Raw genomic sequence first — 21,890 nt, 5'->3', positions numbered from 1 at the left:
AAAAAAACAGAGTAACGGCCGTAAAGAAACAGCCTGCTGTTTCTTTACGGCCGTTACTCTGTTTTTTTGTTACACTAGATATGTGATTTGTGATTAATGTAACTGGTTTTAGCAATATGGCACTCTAGCACTGAGCACTTTCACTCCTGACGAAATTTCCACTTTAGGAAATGAAACATGTCGAGTTATGTGTAGAGCTTTTGGTTAGACATTGGAAAAGGGGAGGATGGTAATTTGTTACCAACGATAATACCCCCCTACCAATTTGTTCACTTTCTATGTGTTTAACAAATAGATCTTTTTAATACATATCAATAAAAGTTAAATCTTAATTTTCAGTCCTCTTTGGAAAGGGTATTTGTGTTTAGCACTATACTAGCTAAACTGGGCACTATACTAGCTAAACTGGGTACTATACTAGCTATACTGAGGCACTACCTACCCCTACTGGGCGCTATACTGGACACTATACTGTCTATACTGGGCACTATACTGGCTATACTGGGCACTTTACTAGCTATACTGGGCACTATACTAGCTATACTGGACACTACCTACCTATACTGGGAACTTTACTAGCTATACTGGGCACTATACTAGCTATACTGAGGCACTACCTACTCATACTGGGCACTATACTAGCTATACTGGGACACACTGGGGGGCTGCACCAATCCAGCATTTCCTACCCCCGGCTTATATGGGGGTCAATCATTTTTCCCTGGTTTTTCAGGGAAAAGTTGGGGGGTCGGCTTATATGCGGGTCGGCTTATATGCGAGTATATACGGGTATTTCATATAGGAGCCACACACAGTGATATTTGAGAAGTGAAATTAAGTTTATTGGATTTACAGAAAGTGAGCAATAATTGTTTAGTATTCAAAGTGTTTTTATTAAAGGTATAAAGAAGAATACAAGAAGTGCAAGCAATCGCAGATGACATAAAATATATCATATTATTGTCTACAAATAGCATACATAAAGGGCCTGATTCACAAAGCGGTGTAAAATGAAGCTTGCGCAAAATTCCTGCGCGCAAAGTCTTGCACGCGCAATCGTGCGGCGCAGGTGCAGTGCGCGCGATGCGCCCATTAAACCCTATGGGCGCTGCGCGCGGAATTGCGCGATTGCGCACGCAAAACTTTTCGCGCTGGACTTTGCGCATGATAACCAGCACAAAGCAGTGCTAACTCAGCGGTGCAAAGGTTGTCACTCCTAAAGTCTTTTAGGCGTGATAACTGAGTTATCACCGCTTTGTGAATCAGGCATAAGTATCAATACTGAAAGTACAGAATGGTGTTATTTACAGCTTTCAAATATTCTTAACCCAAAAAAGATAAAGTGTGCAATAATTAGGCAGCTGCAAAACATTTGGGGACTACTGTACAAAAAAGAAATGAAATCAATATTTAGTAGATCCTCCTTTTGCAGAAATTACAGCCTCTAAACGCTTCCTGTAGGTTTCAATGAGAGTATGGATTCTGGTTGAAGGTATTTTGGACCATTCCTCTTTACAAAGCATCTCTAGTTCATTCAGGTTTGATGGCTTCCGAGCATGGACAGCACTCTTTAACTCACACCTCAGAATTTCAATTATATTCAGGTCTGGGGACTGAGATGGCCATTCCAGAACGTTGTACTTGTTCCTCTGCATGAATGCCTTAGTGGATTTTCAGCAGTGTTTAGGGTCATTGTCTTGTTGAAAGATTTAGCCCCGGCGCAGCTTCAGCTTTGTCACTGATTCCTGGACATTGGTCTCCAGAATCTGCTGATACTGAGTGGAATCCATGCATCCCTCAACTTTGACAAGATTTCCAGTCCCTGCACTGGCCACACAGCCCCACAGCATGATGGAACCACCACCATATTTTACTGTATGTAGCATGTATTTTTCTTGGAATGCTGTGTTTTTCCTCCATGCATAACGCCCCTTGTTATGCCCAAATAACTCAATTTTCGTTTCATCAGTCAACAGCACCTTATTTCAAAATGAAGCTAGCTTGTCCAAATGTGCTTTAGCATACCTCAAGTGGCTCTGTTTGTGCTGTGGGCAGAGAAAAGGCTTCCTCTGCATCAGCATCTCCTTGTGTAAAGTGCGCCTAATGGTTAAACGATGCACAGTGACTCCATCTGCAGAAAGATGATGTTGTAGGTCTTTGGTGCTGGTCTGTTGGTTGACTCCGACTGTTCTCGCCATTCGTCACTTCTGTTTATCCAAGATTTTTCTTGATCTGTCACTTCGAGCCTTAACTTGAACTGAGCCTGTGGTCTTCCATTTCCTCAATATATTCCTAACTGTGGAAACAGACAGCTGAAATCTCTGAGACAGCTTTCTGTATCCTTCCCCTAAACCATGATGGTGAACAATCTTTGTCTTCAGGTCATTTGAGAGTTGTTTTGAGACCCCCATGTTGCTATTTTTCAGAGAAAATTAAAAGAGGAGGGAAACTTACAATTGACCCCCTTAAATACTCTTTCTCATAATTGGCTTCACCTGTGTATGTAGGTCAGGGGTCACTGAGCTTTCCAAGCCAATTTGAGTTCAAATACATAGTTCTATAGGTTTTGGAATCAATAAAATGACAACAGTGCCCAAATGGATGCACCTGCCTAATTTCATTTAAACAATTATTGCGTACTTTCTGTAAATCCAATAAATGTCATTTCACTTCCCAAATATCACTGTGTGTGTCTCCTATATGATATATTTAACTGACATTTTTTATCGTAACAACCAACAATTTATACAGGAAAATCATGACGATTAACAAGGTTGCCCAAACTTTCACATCCCACTGTATGTATCAATTATCCTCTTTTGATAGGCCTAGACACCCTAGAGCAGATTGGTAGGCCAATACACGATTCAGTCTTTAGTCCCCACTACAAACTGCATTGTAAAAGACTCTGGGAGGCCTGATTATGTGAAAGTTACAAACCTCAGAAAGTCACTCGTTGAAAGCTGGCCTTGTGAATAGTCCCTTCAGATGAAGCAGGAGGAAACAGTCAGTGGTCTGTAAACACTCTTCTGCAGAAGGGATGAAGTCACAGACACTGTGGAGGAAGAATTTCACCTCTCAGACAGCTCAGTTCTGTGTGTGGAACACTGTGTAATCCCTCAGACCCCTCTCCAGTCTCCTCCAATACTCTCTGCTGCAGGCTCACTGCCATTTCTAGCACATTCCTTGTTCTCTGAGCTAAGACTTTCTCTCATTTGCTACAAATCTCCACAGTATAAAAGCTGCTCTTCTATTGATGAGAGGAAATCTCCACCTAGATGTAGGAGGGAACATTTGCAAACACAGCAAACTATCAACTGTTTTAGAGCTGAATTTCATAGAACTACAAATCCCAGCAATATTATTACACAGGGAATACACCGTGAACAGGTACTGAATAGCCATGCTGGCAGGATGGCTACAGAAACATACAGTATATAAGAAACTGGGGAGGATGTCCTTTTTATAACATTGATCCTGCCAAACCAGGAGAGAGGGAGTTCTGACCAGGAGACCACAGCAAAGCCTTGCAAGCCCCACCATGCAGAGCAGCTGGGAAAGGGGCCTATACTCACCTCAGGGAGGAGCCTAGAGTTAGGCTTGGTAGGTGCGTCAGGGGCAGGTGAGGGCACTTGGGGCCAGAAGTCAACATATCAGAGTTTTACTAGTTACCCCGATACCGTTACCACGATACCCTGTTCAGGAGCAAATAGCCAATTATTTGGAGCTGACAAGAGAATACCAGGCCACAGGATTCGTACATAGGAATTGGCCGCCGGGAGATTTGGGCGCGAAGTAAACCCGGTAAATGGCTAATCCTGCTCTTGCACAAGTCCCGGTGGCTTTAATCACTATACCCCCTCCAGGCCGCCATGGATAGTGGGGTAAGGTGTAATTCGGCTTCCAGCTATTGTTGTCGGCCAAATTACTGTGTTTTTAGAGTAATTTAGGTTCCCTCTTCTGACGGCGCCCAAATCACTCACTGAGTGCCGCTATAGCCGTAATTCCTATTACAGCCTATGGTGGCGCCGGCTGCGCCCAAATCTCCTGCACTGTTTTTACTGAGCTCGCACAGGATGGGATCCAGAAGTGCCAAAGCCATCCCTCCCTCACTGGTGTGGCTTTATTTACAGCATAAAACACCCCAAATAGCCAAATCTGTGCTCCGCAGAGAGAAGAAATGGCTGAAGTCTAATCAAACTCAAACAGGAGGGGAGGGAGGTCAACCTGAGAGGAGGCACTATAGAAAACTCTGCAGCCAAGTCCTAACCTGCTAAATTATATTAGAACTCACTCTGTCCACCCCTAGAAATACTGTACTTGCTATACCCTGGATTATATACCGGGCTTATCAGGGCCGGATTTACAATAAGGCACTGTAGGCATGTGCCTACAGGCGCCTAATCATAGAATGGCGGCTCACTCTGCTCCTCCAGTGCCTTCCTCTCTCCTTCCCTATGCAACTTAATAGTAAGGGTACCTCTGGCTACCTAATACAAAGGGGCACATGTGGCTACCTATGACGGCAAAGGAGGTAAGAGAGAAGTGACATCTGGGGCAACCAGCAGACTTGCAGTGTGGATTGGTGGGAGTTTGTAGGCCCAGGGGGGGGGGGGAAGGGGTCTAGGGTGCAGAGACATCTGTGCTTATAGGCTCCTGAGATGCAAATCCAGGCCTGGGATGTATTATGTATACATGCTGGTCCTGAGGGTTCACCAGCTTTTTGCCCTTGCGGTGGTTGCTAAGGGACCCATTCCTATTTCTGTATGCCATGGCACAGCAAATATATACTTATTATTATTTACAGCACCAACATATTACCCAGTGCTGTACTTAGTTCAGTGGTGCATGGTCGTTGAAACTGGCAGCAGTAAAGATGTCGCCACCTGTGATAAATTTCAGAATGTAAATCAGGGAGAGGGAAGATTTTACAATGGGCACATAATGACTGAATCATTTATAAATGAATATTGTAAACAAATAAGAAATGTTACTCATTATGTTATTTTCACGACAGTTCTGCTTTAAAGTGGATCCGGGATGAAAAACTAACTATAACAAGTAACTTGTCCATATATCTTATCTACAGTTTACACAGCATATCTATCTGCAAATAGCTTCAAAAGTTTATGATTATTTATTCCTGTGATACAATGAGGGCAGCCATGCTCTGTATGTCACATTGTCACAGGCTGAGGGCTGGAGATGCTATCAGCTTGCCTGTGTGTAAATTCAGTCCCCTCTCCTCCTCCCTCCTCCCCTCTGCCTCTGAAATCTTTGGTTAGTAACCTCCTCTTCCTGCCCAGACTGAGCTCCCATAAGCCCTTGCTACGGTGCCAAGGCACTGTGAAAAGCTGTGGGCGAGGCTTGTTTAGTTTATAGGTAATTATAGTATTAAAACAAAACAAAAACAAGTATTTGACTTGAGGAATGCCCTATAAACTATCTGAAAGGAACACAATTATGCAATGAGTAAAAGTTTATCTCGGATCCACTTTAAATAAAATACATTGAAAAAAACAACAAAACAAAACATTGTGCAGCGATCAATAACTTTATATCTTTTTTTTCATCAAACTGCAGTTTCCCTTTGAAATGGTTACATGGTGTCACTGGAAACGGTTCCTAGCCACACAAAGCTGACTGTTCACGATAACCGAGGCAAGCGCGGCATAGCAGAGCGAGCGATAGGAAATCTATGCTGCTTTTCAAAGGCTTGACATTGTCTCTATTAAGTCAGTTTAATTACCTATGGATGAATAGGCAACAATGGCCTCGGAAAGGCTTCTTAGTGTGTGGCTCATTAATAAGTCATTTAGGCTCTTTGCTGGTGGGGACCAGGTACCTGCCCCCGCTGTCCCCACCAGAATACAGATCTGCCAGGAAGAATTGGCGGATGTGAACTTGGACATCACATATTCTTCATCCGCCCCAGCCTCACATAAATCTCCCGCTGGATGCTAGGCTGGCCGGGGCCTCTGGGAATCACTGTGTGCCTGGCTTGTTCCGGCCTGTGTCGCTGGGAAGCCCTTATTCAGCCAGCACACTGGACCTCGTGTATTAAGGTACAGATAAAAGTTGTAGAGAGTCTTCTGTGTGTCTCCCAGCCACCCGATTACAACTGTCACCTCCGTCCACAAGTGTCTCAGTGACAGCGCAGGCTGTGTGTTGTTGCCTTGCAGTCAGGCAACTGGCATTGTTTATTAGAGAATGAAGATGGCTGCCTCCGTATTCCTCTCTTCAAGTTCCCTTTAATAAATCAGCCACCTGTTGAAATCGATCGACACCTTATCTTTATGATTTTGCTTAACCACCTCAGTACCAGCAGTCCCTGGCCCCTTAAAGGGAACCTAAAGTGAGAGAGATATATAGGCTGACATCTTTTTTTCCTTTTAAAAAATGCATATTGCCTGGCTTCCCTGCTGATCCTCTGCCTTTAATACTTTTAGCCACAGACCCTGAACAAACATTCAGATCAGGTGCTCTGGCTGAGGTCTGACTGGTGTGTGATTCAGACACTACTGCAGCCAAATAGATCAGCAGGATAGCCAGGCAACTGGTATTGCTTAAAAGGAAATACATGTGGAAGCCTTACTTAAAGGAGTTATCAGGTTAAATTAACAAAATAAGTGCTACTTACCCGGGGGTTCCTCCAGCCCCAAGCTCCCAGCATGTCCCTCGCCACAGCTCTGCCCGCAGCCGTTCGCGGCAGCTCCCTCCTGGTCCCCGACGATGACGTCAGGCTGACCTCCGGGTCGGCCTGTGCTGCACCTGCGCGAGCAGTGCTGTCAATCACCGCCACGTGGACCGGAGCAGACTGCGCAGTATACTCCGGTCCACGTGGCAGTGATTGACAGCACTGCTCGCGCAGGTGCAGTACAGGCCGACCCGGAGGTCGGCCTGACGTCATCGCCGGGGACCGGGAGGGAGCTGCGGCGAACGGCTGCGGGCAGAGCTGTGGCGAGGGACATGCTGGGAGCTTGGGGCTGGAGGAAGCCCCGGATAAGTAGCACTTATTTTACTTAAAACAGCCTGATAACTACTTTAAGGTTCCCTTTAAAGGCCAACTGAAGTGAGAGAGATAAGGAGGCTGACATATTTTCTTTTAAGCAATACCAGTTGCCTGGCAGCTCTGCTGATCCTCTGTTTCTAACACTTTCAACCATAGACCCTGAACAAGCATGCAGCAGATCTGGTGTTTCTGACATTATTGTCAGATCTGACAATATTAGCTGCAAGCAACCTAGTAAAACTCTGATATGTTGACTTTTGGCCCCAAGTGCCCTCACCTGCCCCTGACGCACCTACCAAGCCTAACTCTAGGTTCCTCCCTGACATTATGCATAACCTGCCTATCCCCAACATGATCCTTCCTGTCCACAAGCTGCTCCCCCCCCCCCCCCCCCCACAGTGGTGGTAAGATAATGGTGCATACATCCCCACTTATCAAAACCAAATCTGCTCCCATAAGCACTTGCTCGTGGCCGCTGTCCCTACCAACCATCAGGGGCTTGCGATTCCCTAGGGGCCCCACAGCTGTACTACCCTCATCCGCTGCTGTGGCTGTGATGGTGCCTCATATGATGGAGACTGTATTAAAGGGCCACTGTCGCGAAAATCTTACAATTTAAAATATATGTAAACACATACAAATAAGAAGTACGTTCCTGAGTAAAATGAGCCATAGATTACTTCTCTCCTATGTTGCTGTCACTTAAAGTAGGTAGTAGAAATATGACAGAACTGACAGGTTTTGGGCTAGTCCATCTCTCCATAGGGGTTTCTCAGCATGGCCTTTATTCCTTATAAAGATACTCTCTGAAAAAGATTTATACAAAGATGCTGGCCAGCCTTCCTGCTTACCGTACACTTCTTTTCGGCAGTTGGACAGAGCAACTGCCATTCACTAAGATCTTTTGAAAATAAAGAAAACCCTGAGAACCCCTCATGAGGAGATGAGCTAATCAAATCTATGTCAGTTGTCAGATTTCTACTACTAAGTGACAGCAACATAGGAGAAAAATAATTTATAGCTCATTTTACTCTGGAAAAAAGGTACTTCTTACATGTATATGTTTATATATATTTTAAATTGTATGATTTTTGCGACAGTGGTCCTTTAATAGTCACATTGGAAGTGTTTGTGGCGTGGCTCAGATGTCCAGCAGCCAGCAGGATGTAGCATATGCAGCCACCTGTCACCGGCAATCATTACAGCAATTCTGAGCAGGGTGTTTGGGTTATATGGTGGGCAGTGCTGAGCAGAATGCACAGGATACACGATGTGCCTGTTATGACTATTTTACCATTGCAGCAATGATGACTTTCACATTTCAGAAGGTCCACTTTGCTGCTATCAGTATCTGCTGACTGTGCTTGGATAAGGGCCCGGTCTTGTGCTTGCTCCAAGTACAGCAATGTGGAGGAACTAGTGCTACCACCTTTTATGTGGTATAACAACAGAGGCGCCAAGTAGAGTAAAATTAGTTAAAATTGTTAAAAAGGGGGAAGTGGGTGGACTCACCTCCCTTCTGAAAAAATGGCCAGACAACGGGCAGGTTACTTCAAGTTTAAAGTAACATTTATTATGAGCTCCAAAAGTGAGCACTTTTGGAGCTCATAATAAATGTTACTTTAAACTTGAAGTAACCTGCCCGTTGTCTGGCCATTTTTTCAGAAGGGAGGTGAGTCCACCCACTTCCCCCTTTTTAACAATTTTAACTAATTTTACTCTACTTGGCGCCTCTGTTGTTATACCACATAACTGTTTAGTCCACCCTTGGTGGAGGGGTGTATCCCCATTTCCTTCTATCTACAGAGAGCGACTTCTTAACCCTGAGCGGGGTCAGGTTACAATTCTCCCCGCCTGCTTATCCAGTGGTTGCCTTGGAGGCGACCCGTCCTTGTGAGTATAACCATTGTGTGTGTTTGCATCAGACATCACCTCATTAACATACTACACCATATTGGGCTCTCGGTTCTCCCCCTTTCTTTCAAGCTAGTGCTACCACCTGTTGTACTGCTCTAACACTACAAGTCCCAGCATGCCCTTCTGTGGACAGCAGGAAGTCAAAGGCTCATTGAAGGAGTCAATGTTCTAATCATTAAATAGCATTATGTTATACATGAAAATAAATATAATATTCACATGTATCCAGTACATCTCAACCCTTTGCACAAAGAAACATCTTTATATGCACATTAAAGAGAACCTGTACTGAGTAAAAATATTTAAAATAAACACATGAGCTAACTTCAAATGGACATTACATAGTTACCTTGCCATCAGTTCCTATCAGAAGCTCACCATTTTCTTCTGACAATAATCCCCTCCAGTTCTGACAATATTTTGTCAGATCTGAAATATATCAGTTGCTATCAATAAAATATCAGTTGCTGTCAGTTATAGCTGAGAGGAAAACTGATGTACCAGGTAATGTCCATGTTTCCCTATGGCTCAAGTGGGCGATGTTACAGTTTAACTGTGTGCTGACCAGAAAGCTGTTATAGGTAATGGCCATTTTCGAAATGGAGGACGGAAAATTCCCTTGATCACAGTGAACAAACAGGACGCGGGAGAGGAGAAAGACATTGAAGAGTAGACTACATGGGAGGGAAGTATGACTTGTGCATGCTTATTTTGACTTTTAATTTTCAGTACAGGTTTTCTTTAAGCACATTAAGCCTGTATTATCAATTAAGGTAATAGATGGCTGGAGGCGCCTGAAAAATATAAAATAATTAAAAAATTGTTTATATAGTTCAATCGTTTATTGCACATAGATAGAGACTGGCCCTACTCCTGCACAATAAACTCTTGAGGGGTGCAGGGTGGTGGCAGTCGGTGCCAGGGGTGGCAGTGAGCACCAGTAGGTACAGGGTGGTGGCAGTGGGCACCGGGGGCTGGAGGGTGGTGGCAGTGGGCACCAGGGGGTGCAGAGTGGAGGCAGTGGGCAGCGGGGCTGGAGGGTGGTGGCAGTGGGCACCGGGTGCTGGAAAGTGGGAGGGTAATGGCAGCGGGGCTGGAGGGTGGTGGCAGTGGACACTGAGGGCTGGAGGTGGTGGCAATGGGCACTGGGGGTGCAGGCTGGTGGCAGTGGGCACCAGGGGCCAGAGGGTGGTGGCAGTTGGCACCAGGGGCTGGAGGGTGGTGGCGGTGGGCACCTGGAAGTGCAGGGTGGTGGCAGTGGACACTGGGGGCTGGAGGTGGTGGCAGTGGGCACTGGGCGGTGCAGGGTGGTGGCAGTGGGCACCGGGATCTTGAGGGTGGTGGCAGTGCCAATAGGGGGTGGCAGTGGGCACCGGGGCAGGAGGGTGGTGGCAGTGGGCACCTGGCGGTGCAGGGTGGGGGTAGTGGGTGCCTGGGGGTGCAGTGTGGTGGCAGTGGTCGGAGATGTAGAGCAAGCCAAGGCAGCAGACCTCTGTGTGCCAGTGACGTTGCTACATGTTTCATCACACCACACCTTTGTCAGGTAACTGGCCACAGCACAGCAGGGGGGTGCTGGCTCAGTTGCCTGGTGGCAGTGGGCAGCAGGGGCTAGAGGGTGGTGTCAGTGGGCACCAGGGGATGGAGGGTGGTGGCAGTGGGCACCTGGAAATGCAGGGTGGTGGCAGTGGACACTGGGTGCTGGGCACTGGGCGGTGCAGGGTGGTGGCAGTGGGCTCCGTGGGCTGGAGGGTGGTAGCAGTGGGCACCAGGGGTGCAGGGTGGTGGCAGTGGGCACCGGGAGCTTGAGGGTGGTGGCAGTGCCAATAGGGGGTGGCAGTGGGCATTGGGGCGGGAGGGTGGTGGCAGTGGGCACCTGGCGGTGCAGGGTGGTGGCAGTGGGTGACTCGGGGTGCAGGGTGGTGGCAGTGGTGGGAGATATAGAGAAAGCCGAGGCAGCAGACCTCTGTGTGCCAGTGACGTTGCTACATGTTTCATCACACCACATCTTTGTCAGGTAACTGGCCACAGCACTGCAGGGGGTGCTGGCTCAGTTGCCTTTGCTTAGTGCAATTCTTCTCACTTCTAGTAAGTGCAACTTTTATCTGTCGACCGATTCTCGAGAAAATGGTTTTACACTATTGGAGCGCTTATCCGTTTTGTATATACTGTATTAGCTCTACCAATTAGGCTCCATCTGTAGCATGAAGCTAGGATTCTGATTGGCTGCTCTGGCTTTCTGCTTCATGGAATATGGAATTAATTTTAAAGCACTTTCAGGCAAATTAAAAGCTAATTAGCCAATCGATCGTACCATGAGGGAACTGAGGGCTGGAGGTGGTGGCAATGGGCACTGGGGGTGCAGGCTGGTGGCAGTGGGCACCAGGGGCCAGAGGGTGGTGGCAGTTGGCACCAGGGGCTGGAGGGTGGTGGCGGTGGGCACCTGGAAGTGCAGGGTGGTGGCAGTGGACACTGGGGGCTGGAGGTGGTGGCAGTGGGCACTGGGCGGTGCAGGGTGGTGGCAGTGGGCCCCGGGATCTTGAGGGTGGTGGCAGTGCCAATAGGGGGTGGCAGTGGGCACCGGGGCAGGAGGGTGGTGGCAGTGGGCACCTGGTGGTGCAGGGTGGGGGCAGTGGGTGCCTGGGGGTGCAGGGTGGTGGCAGTGGTCGGAGATGTAGAGCAAGCCAAGGCAGCAGACCTCTGTGTGCCAGTGACGTTGCTACATGTTTCATCACACCACACCTTTGTCAGGTAACTGGCCACAGCACTGCAGGGGGGTGCTGGCTCAGTTGCCTGGTGGCAGTGGGCAGCAGGGGCTAGAGGGTGGTGTCAGTGGGCACCAGGGGCTGGAGGGTGGTGGCAGTGGGCACCTGGAAATGCAGGGTGGTGGCAGTGGACACTGGGTGCTGGGCACTGGGCGGTGCAGGGTGGTGGCAGTGGGCTCAGTGGGCTGGAGGGTGGTAGCAGTGGGCACCAGGGGTGCAGGGTGGTGGCAGTGGGCACCGGGAGCTTGAGGGTGGTGGCAGTGTCAATAGGGGGTGGCAGTGGGCATTGGGGCGGGAGGGTGGTGGCAGTGGGCACCTGGTGGTGCAGGGTGGGGGCAGTGGGTGCCTGGGGGTGCAGGGTGGTGGCAGTGGTCGGAGATGTAGAGCAAGCCAAGGCAGCAGACCTCTGTGTGCCAGTGACGTTGCTACATGTTTCATCACTCCACACCTTTGTCAGGTAACTGGCCACAGCACTGCAGGGGGGTGCTGGCTCAGTTGCCTGGTGGCAGTGGGCAGCAGGGGTAGAGGGTGGTGTCAGTGGGCACCAGGGGATGGAGGGTGGTGGCAGTGGGCACCTGGAAATGCAGGGTGGTGGCAGTGGACACTGGGTGCTGGGCACTGGGCGGTGCAGGGTGGTGGCAGTGGGCTCCGTGGGCTGGAGGGTGGTAGCAGTGGGCACCAGGGGTGCAGGGTGGTGGCAGTGGGCACCGGGAGCTTGAGGGTGGTGGCAGTGTCAATAGGGGGTGGCAGTGGGCATTGGGGCGGGAGGGTGGTGGCAGTGGGCACCTGGCGGTGCAGGGTGGTGGCAGTGGGTGACTCGGGGTGCAGGGTGGTGGCAGTGGTGGGAGATATAGAGAAAGCCGAGGCAGCAGACCTCTGTGTGCCAGTGACGTTGCTACATGTTTCATCACACCACACCTTTGTCAGGTAACTGGCCACAGCACTGCAGGGGGTGCTGGCTCAGTTGCCTTTGCTTATCTGTTGACCGATTCTCGAGAAAATGGTTTTACACTATTGGAGCGCTTATCCGTTTTGTATATACTGTATTAGCTCTACCAATTAGGCTCCATCTGTAGCATGAAGCTAGGATACTGATTGGCTGTTCTGTCTTTCTGCTTCATGGAATATGGAATTAATTTTAAAGCACTTTCAGGCAAATTAAAAGCTAATTAGCCAATCGATCGTACCATGAGGGAACTGAGGGCTGGAGGTGGTGGCAATGGGCACTGGGGGTGCAGGCTGGTGGCAGTGGGCACCAGGGGCCAGAGGGTGGTGGCAGTTGGCACCAGGGGCTGGAGGGTGGTGGCGGTGGGCACCTGGAAGTGCAGGGTGGTGGCAGTGGACACTGGGGGCTGGAGGTGGTGGCAATGGGCACTGGGCGGTGCAGGGTGGTGGCAGTGGGCACCGGGATCTTGAGGGTGGTGGCCGTGCCAATAGGGGGTGGCAGTGGGCACCAGGGCAGGAGGGTGGTGGCAGTGGGCACCTGGCGGTGCAGGGTGGGGGCAGTGGGTGCCTGGGGGTGCAGGGTGGTGGCAGTGGTCAGAGATGTAGAGCAAGCCAAGGCAGCAGACCTCTGTGTGCCAGTGACGTTGCTACATGTTTCATCACACCACACCTTTGTCAGGTAACTGGCCACAGCACAGCAGGGGGTGCTGGCACAGTTGCCTGGTGGCAGTGGGCAGCAGGGGCTAGAGGGTGGTGTCAGTGGGCACCAGGGGCTGGAGGGTGGTGGCAGTGGGCACCTGGAAATGCAGGGTGGTGGCAGTGGACACTGGGTGCTGGGCACTGGGCGGTGCAGGGTGGTGGCAGTGGGCTCCGTGGGCTGGAGGGTGGTAGCAGTGGGCACCAGGGGTGCAGGGTGGTGGCAGTGGGCACCGGGAGCTTGAGGGTGGTGGCAGTGTCAATAGGGGGTGGCAGTGGGCATTGGGGCGGGAGGGTGGTGGCAGTGGGCACCTGGCGGTGCAGGGTGGTGGCAGTGGGTGACTCGGGGTGCAGGGTGGTGGCAGTGGTGGGATATATAGAGAAAGCCGAGGCAGCAGACCTCTGTGTGCCAGTGACGTTGCTACATGTTTCATCACACCACACCTTTGTCAGGTAACTGGCCACAGCACTGCAGGGGGTGCTGGCTCAGTTGCCTTTGCTTAGTGCAATTCTTCTCACTTCTAGTAAGTGCAACTTTTATCTGTCAACCGATTCTCGAGAAAATGGTTTTACACTATTGGAGCGCTTATCCGTTTTGTATATACTGTATTAGCTCTACCAATTAGGCTCCATCTGTAGCATGAAGCTAGGATTCTGATTGGCTGTTCTGGCTTTCTGCTTCATGGAATATGGAATTAATTTTAAAGCACTTTCAGGCAAATTAAAAGCTAATTAGCCAATCGATCGTACCATGAGGGAACTGAGGGCTGGAGGTGGTGGCAATGGGCACTGGGGGTGCAGGCTGGTGGCAGTGGGCACCAGGGGCCAGAGGGTGGTGGCAGTTGGCACCAGGGGCTGGAGGGTGGTGGCGGTGGGCACCTGGAAGTGCAGGGTGGTGGCAGTGGACACTGGGGGCTGGAGGTGGTGGCAGTGGGCACTGGGCGGTGCAGGGTGGTGGCAGTGGGCCCCGGGATCTTGAGGGTGGTGGCAGTGCCAATAGGGGGTGGCAGTGGGCACCGGGGCAGGAGGGTGGTGGCAGTGGGCACCTGGTGGTGCAGGGTGGGGGCAGTGGGTGCCTGGGGGTGCAGGGTGGTGGCAGTGGTCGGAGATGTAGAGCAAGCCAAGGCAGCAGACCTCTGTGTGCCAGTGACGTTGCTACATGTTTCATCACACCACACCTTTGTCAGGTAACTGGCCACAGCACTGCAGGGGGGTGCTGGCTCAGTTGCCTGGTGGCAGTGGGCAGCAGGGGCTAGAGGGTGGTGTCAGTGGGCACCAGGGGCTGGAGGGTGGTGGCAGTGGGCACCTGGAAATGCAGGGTGGTGGCAGTGGACACTGGGTGCTGGGCACTGGGCGGTGCAGGGTGGTGGCAGTGGGCTCAGTGGGCTGGAGGGTGGTAGCAGTGGGCACCAGGGGTGCAGGGTGGTGGCAGTGGGCACCGGGAGCTTGAGGGTGGTGGCAGTGTCAATAGGGGGTGGCAGTGGGCATTGGGGCGGGAGGGTGGTGGCAGTGGGCACCTGGTGGTGCAGGGTGGGGGCAGTGGGTGCCTGGGGGTGCAGGGTGGTGGCAGTGGTCGGAGATGTAGAGCAAGCCAAGGCAGCAGACCTCTGTGTGCCAGTGACGTTGCTACATGTTTCATCACTCCACACCTTTGTCAGGTAACTGGCCACAGCACTGCAGGGGGGTGCTGGCTCAGTTGCCTGGTGGCAGTGGGCAGCAGGGGTAGAGGGTGGTGTCAGTGGGCACCAGGGGATGGAGGGTGGTGGCAGTGGGCACCTGGAAATGCAGGGTGGTGGCAGTGGACACTGGGTGCTGGGCACTGGGCGGTGCAGGGTGGTGGCAGTGGGCTCCGTGGGCTGGAGGGTGGTAGCAGTGGGCACCAGGGGTGCAGGGTGGTGGCAGTGGGCACCGGGAGCTTGAGGGTGGTGGCAGTGTCAATAGGGGGTGGCAGTGGGCATTGGGGCGGGAGGGTGGTGGCAGTGGGCACCTGGCGGTGCAGGGTGGTGGCAGTGGGTGACTCGGGGTGCAGGGTGGTGGCAGTGGTGGGAGATATAGAGAAAGCCGAGGCAGCAGACCTCTGTGTGCCAGTGACGTTGCTACATGTTTCATCACACCACACCTTTGTCAGGTAACTGGCCACAGCACTGCAGGGGGTGCTGGCTCAGTTGCCTTTGCTTATCTGTTGACCGATTCTCGAGAAAATGGTTTTACACTATTGGAGCGCTTATCCGTTTTGTATATACTGTATTAGCTCTACCAATTAGGCTCCATCTGTAGCATGAAGCTAGGATACTGATTGGCTGTTCTGTCTTTCTGCTTCATGGAATATGGAATTAATTTTAAAGCACTTTCAGGCAAATTAAAAGCTAATTAGCCAATCGATCGTACCATGAGGGAACTGAGGGCTGGAGGTGGTGGCAATGGGCACTGGGGGTGCAGGCTGGTGGCAGTGGGCACCAGGGGCCAGAGGGTGGTGGCAGTTGGCACCAGGGGCTGGAGGGTGGTGGCGGTGGGCACCTGGAAGTGCAGGGTGGTGGCAGTGGACACTGGGGGCTGGAGGTGGTGGCAATGGGCACTGGGCGGTGCAGGGTGGTGGCAGTGGGCACCGGGATCTTGAGGGTGGTGGCCGTGCCAATAGGGGGTGGCAGTGGGCACCAGGGCAGGAGGGTGGTGGCAGCAGAGCCGGGACAAGGTCATCCAGCACCCAAGGCTGAGACACCAAAGTGCGCCCCTCCATCCCTCCCACCCCAGCCATCACACACTGATTGCTATTAGACTAAGAGGCCCCCATGGGCCCACAACCTCCCCAACACCCTAATCTCTAGTTACCTGGCTTGCAGTCACTGCCATGTATCCCCTTTTCTTATTTCTTTCTGCTTCAAACACAATTAGGAATGACAGCTGAATGAATTCTGCGCCCCCTCCTTCACTGCGCCCTGAGGCTGGAGCCTCTCCAGCCTATGCCTCGGCCCGGCCCTGGGTGGCAGTGGGCACCTGGCGGTGCAGGGTGGGGGCAGTGGGTGCCTGGGGGTGCAGGGTGGTGGCAGTGGTCAGAGATGTAGAGCAAGCCAAGGCAGCAGACCTCTGTGTGCCAGTGACGTTGCTACATGTTTCATCACACCACACCTTTGTCAGGTAACTGGCCACAGCACAGCAGGGGGTGCTGGCACAGTTGCCTGGTGGCAGTGGGCAGCTTGGGCTAGAGGGTGGTGTCAGTGGGCACCAGGGGCTGGAGGGTGGTGGCAGTGGGCACCTGGAAATGCAGGGTGGTGGCAGTGGACACTGGGTGCTGGGCACTGGGCGGTGCAGGGTGGTGGCAGTGGGCTCCGTGGGCTGGAGGGTGGTAGCAGTGGGCACCAGGGGTGCAGGGTGGTGGCAGTGGGCACCGGGAGCTTGAGGGTGGTGGCAGTGTCAATAGGGGGTGGCAGTGGGCATTGGGGCGGGAGGGTGGTGGCAGTGGGCACCTGGCGGTGCAGGGTGGTGGCAGTGGGTGACTCGGGGTGCAGGGTGGTGGCAGTGGTGGGATATATAGAGAAAGCCGAGGCAGCAGACCTCTGTGTGCCAGTGACGTTGCTACATGTTTCATCACACCACACCTTTGTCAGGTAACTGGCCACAGCACTGCAGGGGGTGCTGGCTCAGTTGCCTTTGCTTAGTGCAATTCTTCTCACTTCTAGTAAGTGCAACTTTTATCTGTCAACCGATTCTCGAGAAAATGGTTTTACACTATTGGAGCGCTTATCCGTTTTGTATATACTGTATTAGCTCTACCAATTAGGCTCCATCTGTAGCATGAAGCTAGGATTCTGATTGGCTGTTCTGGCTTTCTGCTTCATGGAATATGGAATTAATTTTAAAGCACTTTCAGGCAAATTAAAAGCTAATTAGCCAATCGATCGTACCATGACGGAACTAACGGTGCATAAATGTGTGGCTAAACCACCAGCATGAAACCCATAGCCAGAGCTATATGGATGCTTGTATAATGCTGCTCTTGGAATTGGCTAACTAACACTATATTATAATGTGAGTAAACCTATTTGCATAACGTGGTACAGAAGTTGTAATGATCCCCAGTAATCGTTATGTGCACATTCTGCACAACTTCACCATTACGTAGGGCCCGTTTCCACTCGATACGAACAATCTGCTTGAGCAAGCGGATTGCCAGCGTTTTGCCGATCACTAGTGCACTGTGATTTACATGTAAATCGAGGTGCACTAGCGATCGGCAAAAAGCCAGCACTTTTTCCATTAGCGCGTTTTGATTTTTCCCCATGCGCGATTATTGCTGTAATTGCGTTTCACTCCTGGTGGTTCACATTGAGTGGAAAAAAAAGCTTTTGCAAGCCCAAATGCATCTGCGATTGTGCTTGCAAGTGGAAAAGCAGCCTAAGGCTCCGTTCACACTGCACGCATTGCGGTCCGCATTTTGCCAACGTGTGCAGGAGGCAGACACGCATGACATCAGAAAGTGCATAGACTGCACTGTCTGATGTTCACACTGCATGCGTTCTGGACCAGTGCGAATGCATGCTGCACGCATTTTTCAACAAAACGCGCGGCTGACCCATTCACTTTCAGTGAATGGGATCAGCCACCCAATGCATACAAACGGAGATGGCGTGCGTTCGTGCGCGTTGCATTCCGATCGCATGGCCATCCGTGTTTGATGATGTGAACTCAGTGAATACACCCCATGGTTTCTGCTATGATGCCGGAATTCTGGGAAATTCCCAAATGCTACAATAACAAGGAGTACTAAACTAAAAAAAACAAATAAAAAGAACAGACATGTTTCCTGAGCCAGCAGTATAACGATATCGGTGTGTTGAAGAGGACAAAGTGGGCACACACTATGAAATATTGTAAGTTGGCAAGGCCAGGGACCTCCCCCTCCTAGTGTTTCTTACTGTGATGTAATTTGTCATATGATCCTGTACCAGTATTGGTGATGTCTCAGACCACTCATCAGCTATGTCCGTATTGGTATTGCTGGATGTCCTGATTGTACAGACAGAGTTTTGAACGTCTCATGTATCTACAGTATGCTCCCCAATACACACAGTCTTCTACTAGAAACAAAGTTGTCTTTACATAACATAACAAAACATAACATAAGAAAGTTGTCAAAACATACAGTACTGTTTTTGTTATGACATATTACAGCACTGTTATAAGTTATAGCGTACGAGAGGAATCAGCGCGGGAGACTTGGGCGCAGGATAGAGCCGGTGCATGGCTGATCCTGCTGCTGCACAAGTCCCGGCCGTGTGAAATACTATTACCCCTCCAGGGTGCCATGGATTGGTGGGGAATGAAATAATTTGGCTTCCAGCAATTGCTAGAAGCCGAATTATTGTGTTTTAAAAGTAACTTCAGCTCTGTCTTCTGATGGCGCCGAAGTTACTCCCTGTGCGGCCAAATCTCCTGCGCTGGATTCACTGTGTTCGTAAGTTATATTAAAAACACATTGAGAACAACCAAAAAACACAGTTTCTAGAATATGTCCAAATGCAGTTGTCTGAAAAGAAGTATTTGAATCCATGTTTCACCATGTGTAGGGCTGGTGCACACCAAGAGCGGTTATGAGCGGTTTTTAAAACGCTTGCGGGCTGAAAACCACTTGGCTAATGTATTGCAATGGGATGGTGCACACCAGAGAGGCTCGTTTTTTCCCCAAATGCAAACTCGGGTCCTGCTGATTTCTGAGGGGATTCTGCCTCAATGTTAGGTATAGGAAAGTGGAAAACCGCTCTGAAAAAAGCTAGATCAGAGCGGTTTTCCAAGCGCTTTTGTTACAGAAGCTGTTCAGTTACAGCTTTACTGTAACAAAATAGAACATCTGCTACACAAAAACGCTCCAAAAACGCTAGGCATGTTTAGAAAATCTCTCTAAACATGCCTCGGAATCGCTCTGAAAAACCTCTTCAAAAACCGCTAGCGTTTGCGGATCCGCTAGCGGTTTTTGGTGTGCACTGGCTCTAACACAGATCTCAACTTACAAACTCAATTTACAAACAACTTCCCAAAACTTAATCTGTTTGTAAGGAGAGTACTGCCTGTATTAGTTTTGTACTGTATGGCGGATTTTTGCACTATACAGGTGAAACTCCAAAAATTAGAATATCATGCAAAAGTTCATTTATGTCAGTAATTCTAAACCAGACTGAGACTATTTTAAAGGCTCAAGAACCCTTTGCAGGTGTTTTGGATTAATTGACTGATTAGAGTCTGGAACTTTGAGCGTAGAATATTGAACATTTTCACAATATTCTAATGGTCTGAGATTTTCTAACTTTTCTGTATACATAAATAGTAATAATAGTGAAAGCAGAAGACAAAGCGAGATGGTTCTTACCTATGATGATGGCACAGGCGCTCACCAGGCCAATCTCTTTTTTAAGTGTCACTTTTTCTGTGCCGGCGTCTTGGCTGGCGGTGGTGTTGGGCAGGTGCGGCGTTGGTGCATTAGCTTCATGCCCAGGGCTGCTGCTGCTGTTGTTGTTGGAAGTCTTGATCTGCTTCTCGCCTGCCATGGCTCCAGTGTGCCCGGATCTGCTCCCTGCCAGCCTGCTGTGCCCCTTGCTGTGGTCTCCCTGTGAAGCAGAGGGTGCTGTGGGTACCTGGGACCTTCCCTGTCTCTCTCGCTCTCTCTCTCTCGGAGGCACCTGGTGGGGGGCACACACTGGCAGCACACAGCCTGGCACACACAGAGTGCCCTTCACATGCCACTCTGCACAGCCAGAGCCAGGAGGAGGGTCCGCACACACACGCTCCGCTCTTAAAGACACAGAACCGTCCATCGCCCCCTCCCCCTCCTTCCCCCTCAACCAGGCTTCATTATAATCTCTTAGCAGTTAATGCAAATATTTCTGCAGCACTAAGGGATTTATCCTCTCCGCAGGGATCCGCACGAAAAGCCACGCTAATCTTCCTTATATTGCTCACAGTCATTTCTGGTGAATTTTCTGCAAATGTGACATTCCTCAGTGGGTTAAAGGACAGAGATACGGAGCCTGGCAGAACGTAAGCAGCCAGCCGTCTAGCTGGAATACGTTCACCTGGGACAAGGGATGGAACACCTGATCTGCATACGGTTCTCATCCAGTTCTGTATAATGCCTGAAGAAGAAACTTAAAGTTTCAAAAGCTTGCAATAAACCATGTACAGTTAGTCATTAAAGGTCTCAATTGTTTGTTGGTTTAATGTCTGCAACACCGGACCACACTTCACCTACTGAGCTGCATAGTGACCAAGACAGAACACTGGCCAGAGATCAGCCTGAAAGGACCACAATGGTGACGCTGATAATATATAGTCACTTATGTAATGATATCTGATATATTCTTTGTTTTATAAAATGCTCAGAAATGCCATTTCTCAGTATGTGCCCTCTTCACTTGTCTCTTCTACCTGAGCAGACATCTAACAGTCATTACTTCACTTCACTCATCTCTTCTACCTGAGCAGACATCTAACAGTCATTACTTCACTTCACTCATCTCTTCTACCTGAGCAGACATCTAACAGCCATTACTTCACTTCACTTGTCTCTTCTACCTGAGCAGACATCTAACAGCCATTACTTCACTTCACTCGTCTCTTCTATCTGAGCAGCCATCTAACAGCTATTACTTCACTTATCTGTTCTACCTGAGCAGACATCTAACAGCCATTACTTTACTTCACTCGTCTCTTCTATCTGAGCAGACATCTAATAGCCATTACTTCACTTCACTTGTCTCCTCTACCTGAGCAGACATCTAACAGCCATTACTTCACTTCACTTCACTTGTCTCTTCTACCTGAGCAGACATCTAACAGCCATTACTTTACTTCACTCGTCTCTTCTATCTGAGCAGACATCTAACAGCCATTACTTCACTTGTCTCTTCTACCTGAGCAGACACATAGCAGCCATTACTTCACTTCACTTGTCTCTTCTACCTGAGCAGACATCTAACAGCCATTACTTCACTTCACTTGTCTCTTCTACCGGTCCCTGAGCAGACATCTAACAGCCATTGCTTCACTCCACTTGCCTCTTCTACCTGAGTAGACATCTAACAGCCATTACTTTCCTTCACTCGTCTCTTCTATCTGAGCAGACATCTAACAGCCATTACTTCACTTGTCTCTTCTACCTGAGCAGACAGCTAACAGCCATTACTTCACATCACTTGTCTCTTCTACCTGAGCGGACATCTAACAGCCATTACTTCACTTCACTTGTCTCTTCTACCTGAGCAGACACCTAACAGCCATTACTTCACTGCAGTAGCTGACAGTTGTGGGCAGAGAAGTAATGGATTCGTTATGTTAATTTTTATTTTAGTAATGGTTACTGTTAGGAGAGAGAAGTGTTAGTCTTAAGGTGTCCATTAACAATCCAATTTCCTGAGCCATCAACTGTCCGATCCGATTGTTGCAATCAATTGAAAACGATCATTCAGGCCCTCCAATGGAGTAAACTATCATAAGCAACCTAATCAGACTAATAGAATTGATCCAAAGTTCAGATCGACAGAATAATCGACGATCAGCACAATTAACAG

At 49.9% G+C, this 21,890-nt stretch overlaps 1 protein-coding gene across 4 annotated transcripts in view; it reads right to left on the bottom strand.

Annotated features, from left to right (window-relative positions):
- The window catches only part of SLC7A10 (solute carrier family 7 member 10), a 336,986-nt gene that overhangs the window by 109,115 nt on the left and 205,981 nt on the right, over positions 1-21,890 (bottom strand). Inside the window, exon 1 of one of the 4 annotated variants that reach the window (XM_068260585.1) lies at positions 19,694-20,071. The exons of the other annotated variants lie outside the window; for them this stretch is intronic. Within the exon in view, the coding sequence (XP_068116686.1) occupies positions 19,694-19,871 (178 nt within the window). The 5' untranslated portion in view covers positions 19,872-20,071. Of the gene's footprint in view, positions 1-19,693; positions 20,072-21,890 lie in introns of those variants that run through there. 4 annotated transcript variants of the gene reach the window in all.

Source organism: Hyperolius riggenbachi, chromosome 11 (genome assembly GCF_040937935.1).
Source record: "Hyperolius riggenbachi isolate aHypRig1 chromosome 11, aHypRig1.pri, whole genome shotgun sequence".
Classification (NCBI taxonomy): Eukaryota; Metazoa; Chordata; class Amphibia; order Anura; family Hyperoliidae; genus Hyperolius; species Hyperolius riggenbachi.
This window is presented reverse-complemented; position numbering and strand designations above follow the sequence as displayed.